At 34.9% G+C, this 6,000-nt stretch overlaps 2 protein-coding genes across 2 annotated transcripts; both read right to left on the reverse strand.

Annotated features, from left to right (window-relative positions):
* Nucleotides 1-40: 40 nt before the first annotated feature.
* Nucleotides 41-3,352, reverse strand: HRQ1 (ATP-dependent 3'-5' DNA helicase; the record flags this gene model as incomplete). Its single annotated transcript, XM_011278336.1, has 1 exon — nt 41-3,352. The coding sequence occupies one exon, from the start codon at nt 3,350-3,352 to the stop codon at nt 41-43; it is 3,312 nt and encodes a 1,103-aa protein (XP_011276638.1).
* A 381-nt stretch (nt 3,353-3,733) lies between these two features.
* On the reverse strand, nt 3,734-5,488 carry SSK1 (mitogen-activated protein kinase kinase kinase SSK1; the record flags this gene model as incomplete). Its single annotated transcript, XM_011278337.1, has 1 exon — nt 3,734-5,488. One exon carries the CDS (start codon nt 5,486-5,488, stop codon nt 3,734-3,736), a length of 1,755 nt encoding a protein of 584 aa, XP_011276639.1.
* Nucleotides 5,489-6,000: the final 512 nt, after the last annotated feature.

The raw sequence follows: 6,000 nt of genomic DNA on the forward strand, positions 1-6,000 counted from the left end.
CATAACTCGTAAATTCGTAAATTAAAATGTATAGATCCAACTAGACTTTGCTTAATAGTTCATCATCAAGATCATCTAGGCCAATTTCCTCCTCTTCCTCCTTCTTCACAATGCTGGATTCAAATTTTGGGTTGGATTCAGTCAATCTTTCTTTACCTGTTATTGTGAGTTCTTTATCTTCAGATTTCACCAATGGCTCCTTTGCCTTACGCACGTCAATAATTTGAACATCACGAGCGAATTTTACAGGAGCTCCAGCAGAAACAATAGTTTCAACTTTGATTTCTGGCATATTAGGTTCAGGACCATCAGGTATATCATCAAGATTGAATTCTTTACCTAAAATGACATAAAGTATAATCAAAGCTGCGGGTTTAGATAATACCAGACTGTTTTCTTTGCAAAATGCAGCAGCAACACAATCGGGACAGCCCCAATCACAAGGACATTCCAAAACCCTTTTCAGAGCATCTTCAAGCAAAATATGAGCATGTTCAAATGCCTTAATTGATAACCCAGAACCGTGTTTACCCCCCTTTGAATCATGAAAAATCAATCTTGCTGGTCTTTTTCTCTTTGTTTCCCTTTGAGCAAATTCCTTTTCAGGTGCTTTACACTCTGTGTGAATTTCATCAACCCCACTAACAATAATAAGTGGTAATAATCCCATAATTGCATGCTGAGCAGCATGAATACCACCTGCAGCATTCAAACCTTTATAAGTGATCAAGTCTAGAGCTGTAGCTGGTATATCTATCCAAAATCCTTTTGAATGAATTAATATTGGTGGATTATGAACTTCAATGGCATCCAAAATTCTCTTATTTTTATCAACTTTAAAGAATCCAAAGACAACAATAGTGGTTAAAATCTTCCCAAAATATATAGGGACATCACTTCCATCAACAGAACGTACCAGCTCAATTTCTTTGGGATCAACATCGGTGAAATCACGCTGGCTTGTTGTCCAATCAACATCAACTCTTTCAACTTTCGCAAAATGTTCATCAGCATTGAACTCTCTAACAAGGTATGGATAACCTTGATGAATGAATATACCACCTTCATAAAGAGTAAAGCTAGTTCTTGAAGCTTCGATTTCTTCGATAACAATATTTCTATTATTGGTGATATCAACAACCGCATATTGGTCTTCTTCAATACCTCTGATGGATACATTCTTGGATGGCCATGGTAAATATCTGGTTGCACAATGATAACCATTTTCATCACTCTCTAATTTTGATAAAACTTTCTCTAGATTTGGGAAGTAATACTTATCTTCGTCTGTTATGGGTAATTCGAATGCAGCGCACTGTAAATGCCCTTCTAGTACCAATGCATTTTCGAAATCTAAAATCAGTTCTTGAAAATTCCACTCTAAAAGTAGTTCTGGGTGCTTCATATAATGTTGATCAACTGGAGCATCACTACCAACAACCAATGTTAAAGAATCTTTATTACGTCTACCAGCTCTACCACTTTGTTGATGAAAGTTTGACAACGACAACGGGAAGCCACACATTAATACCGCATCTAACCCCCCAATATCAATACCCAACTCTAAAGCATTCGTTGATATAATGGCCGATAAATTACCATGAAACATCTCTTGTTCAATTTGACGTCTATCTGAGGCAGAATACCCACCACGGTAACTCATAACTTGAGATACTAACTCGGGTTTATTCAATTCTTGAAATTTGTTTCTCACCTCTTTCATCAGCAATTCACATACTCGACGAACATAACAAAAAGCAATAGCCCTGACGTTATTCAAGACAAGTTGAACCAGAATATTTGCGGACTCTTTGATAAAATTTTCCCTCCCACTTGAAAGATCATTTGGATTTATATAAGGTGGATTCCAAACAACTAAATGCTTCTGTCCAGTTGGTGATCCATCCTCGTGAATATGTGTGATATCCTTTTCATCAACACCAAAGATATTATGCATATGACCAACAGGATCCATTAAAGTAGCAGAACAAGATATAAATTGGACATCAAAATTACCTAAAAAAGCGCACATTCTTCTTAATCTTCTCATTACTAACGCCACATGTGATCCAAAAAGTCCCTTATATATATGAAGTTCATCAATAACAACGTATCTAAGATGTAGTAAGAAATGTCTCCAAGATTGATGATTTGGTAGGATACTTGTATGAACCATATCTGGATTTGTAAAAATGACTCTAGCATTATGCTTTATATGTTGTCTATCAGAAGCATCAGTATCACCATCGTATGTGTCCACTAATGCATTTAATCTCATTTTATTCATCAGAGTTTGGAATGATCTCTTTTGATCTTGTGCTAAAGCCTTTGTTGGGAAAATGTACATTGCCGTTGCTTGTGGAACATGCTCCAATGTATCCAACACTGGAATTTGATAAATAAGTGATTTACCCGATGAGGTTGAAGTTGAAATGATGACATTTTCACCTTTATTGATTGCATTCAATGCTTCTGCTTGATGGGAGTAAAATCCATTTATCCCTAATGATGATTTCAAATTTTCTGAAAGTTCAAAATCAAGTTCTTTATAAATAGCATCACGTTCTGGTAAGACATATGAGCCGGTTATCTGATCTCTATACCTTGTTGTTTTTATATTCTCAATAAGTTTGGGTATCGTGGGTCTTTCATCGCTAACTTCGCCACTGCGTCTATCTTTAATCATTTGTTCAACGGGATCAATAAATTCCTTAGTTTGAGGTAATTTAGATTGGGCCATTGTTGACAGCTTCTCCAATGGGTCATCTCCTTCCAATGAACATTTCTGTAGGAATTCATTCAATGCAACACCAAACTTAGAATCTCTTTTAGCAATCATCTTCTTCATTGAGTCAGGTGTATATGTTGGAACTTTCATTTCAGTATAATAGGCAGACTGAGTCTTGGATTTAGTCAAATCACCATCAATGAATTCAAGAATTAGAACCTGTTCACTATTTTCCAGGTCTTTCAATTTGAACATATCAATATCATGTTGTGTATAGCCTTTGGAATATTCAAATTCTTTCTTCTCCATGGTGACCTGATTCTCATCAACATATTTGAAAACGATATCATTCGGTAGTAAAACCACAAGCTTAGCGACATCCTCATGTGTTAATTCTCTCTTGATTGTTTTCTCTACTGGCTGTTTCAATGTATCATATTTTGTAATGATGTGCTTTCTTGAAGATAAAAATGTGAAATACGAATTCAATCTAAAATGAATTTGTTCCAGCTCTTTCGCCCATGGAGGCCAATGTCCTTTTTCGACCCTCACTATTTTCTTACTCTTCTTAGCGCCACCTTCTTTCTTCCCATCTCCACTTGCTTTTCTCTTAAGTGCTTCCATGCTTGTGACAACCCCAGGCAATAACGAGTTATAGAGCCTTCGTATATTAACTTCTTTGCCACAAGCAAGAACTCACTTGAATGATTTAATAAAAAACAGGTTCTCGCACTACTTCACGGATTTTATGGGTTCCGCCCGAATCAGATTTGATTATATGCATTGTAATTTCTTGTGGAAAATATCTAAAAATACAACAAGCTTCGCCTGAGCTGGGATGACACGGATAAGTTTAACGCTACAAGGGGTCCCAAATGTATTAATAATAAGTGAAATTATCATTTATTTAATCATTATAATTACTTGAAATTATATCAACTATGTTCTATGTTATTAGTCTTCATCTATATTCATTTCTCTTTTGTTCATTACTAGTTCGTCAAATCAATTAAAAGTTGGAACTTCATGTGAGTGAATTCTCCTGCTTGATGATCTTTTTCTTGTTAAGTTTGGGATAGCCGCTGAGATATTTGTCATTCTTTCACCAGATTTCCAACCATCAAAATCAATCAAAGCTTGCATACAACCCCATTCAGTGATTTTATTCAATAACCAATCCAAATTAACAGGTTTTGTCAAATAATCATTACAACCTGCAGCTAAAGCTTCTTGTTTATCTTGTTTCATGGTACTGGCAGTCAATGCAACAATAATCACAGGTGATCTGAAAACATTCAAATCTAATTGATCTTCAGGTCTTTTAGGTTCTAAATTTTGCAAATCAGAATTAGCAAAAACACCAATTCTGTTGATTTTTTCTAAACGACGAATCTCTTTTGAAGCACCAAGACCTGACATGACAGGTAATTGAATATCCATAAGAACCAAATGAAACCCACCTGTTCTCCATTTATCAATGGCTTCTTGACCATTTTTGGCAATATCATAATGAATTTTATGTCTTCTTAAATGTGCTGATAAAATTCTCAAGTTAATCAAGTTATCTTCCACAATTAAAACATTAACACTAGGTAAAACTTTTGCCATAGTACTGTTTTCATCTTTTTTCTTCATTGAATTTGCTGATTCTGCTCTTTGAAATCCAATTGGGGCAGCTGCTGCTGAATGATTCATTTGAATTTGAGAATTTGGTGGTAAGGCAACAGGTTGATGTGGAAGCGGATGATGTAGTTGTTGATTTTGATGGTTTTGTAATTGTTGGTTCAAGTTGTTGGTTAAAGTTTGTTCACTTGTTGATGGCGATATTGTTCTATCTAATGAACGAACCGATTCAGGTCTTGAACTGGCAGACTCATTATGCTGTCTTCTTAAAGTTTCATTCATTTGTGAAAAATCTTTAGGTAATAATAGTACAGCTGAGCTATGATCAGCAGGGTTTGATTGTGACCTTCTATGATATGAGGTTGGTGTTGCTCTAAGACTAAATGGCGAATGAGATGTTGGTAGTGAGTTCATTCTTCTTGAAGACTGTAAAAATGCCAGATCTTCATCTTCCTTCTCTTCCGTTATTGTTCCATGTGAAGCCCCCCTTCTTGAAGATCCTGCTCTAAAGTCATGATTATTATTTTCAGCATCTAACAAATGATTCGGTATTTCAATAATGAATGCATTTTCCATAGTCATACCATTTGGATAATATTGATCTAAAATTGTCCATATGGATTTGTCAGCTTCCAAATAAGTAAAAGCAGGTGAATTACTTTTGATTGATAAATTTGAAAAATCATTCAAAGGTTTTTGTGATATTAATGATGAATGTTTAGTTGCAGATACAGGAATTGGTGATATTGGTGAATTAAAAGATGGTGAAAATCCACCAGAACTGCTATTACCACCCGAACTTGTAGGAGCAGGAAAAAATTTTTGATTTGTTGGTGATAATAAGAAGTTTGGCGAATTCATTATTGAGGGTTCAAGCTTTATAACCAAATCAGCTGGATCGCATGCTTTAGCTATAGTATGTGGAAATTTTTGCATAATCATAGATTTCAAATCATCAACAAGATCTGTTTCTTTGACATATAATGAAGTTGGATTCCCTTCATGTCTCCTTATCCATATCCTTCTTGTGAGTGTTTCTCTTGATGTATTTATTGTGGGTATTTGAGGTGAACCTGCTCTATAACTTTGTTGATTTTTTGTAGGGGAGCTATATTTGACCGATTGTTTGTTGCTCATAGTGTCAAATTAAAAGTATATTAATCGAGCCTTTTTGATAGTCTAAATTGTATAGAAATTGGGTATTTGATTAAACAATGATCAAAAATGATGTGAATAATTGATAAAATGAGCCTTATGGATTAACTTTAGTTGTCTTGACGATCAAATTTCTATCTTTAAACGCTAATCTAGATGATAATTTGTAAATTTTTCCTTTGTTGAGAAGTTGAGGATTGCCGAAAGGTGTGTGTTTCAGATAGTTGATTGGCGAGCTTATAAGTTGCAATTGGCAATGGGAATTTCACTATATCAGCCTAACTTAGTTATGTATTCTTAAAGTGCACTCTATCTTCCAATTTGCCTGATATTGTTTACCTTCACTTGTCTAAAATTCCACAGCTCTTCCTCTTTTGATACTTTGAACAGAAAAAAAAAACAAGGTTGAACATTTCTGACTAACTCCTTACATAATATAAAAGACTCAAAAAAGTTCGCGACTTTTTTGGGTGTGTCAAGAACTATACTAATAG

Source organism: Wickerhamomyces ciferrii, contig 00021, assembly GCF_000313485.1.
Source record: "Wickerhamomyces ciferrii WGS project CAIF00000000 data, strain NRRL Y-1031 F-60-10, contig 00021, whole genome shotgun sequence".
Taxonomy (NCBI): domain Eukaryota; kingdom Fungi; phylum Ascomycota; class Saccharomycetes; order Phaffomycetales; family Wickerhamomycetaceae; genus Hansenula; species Hansenula ciferrii.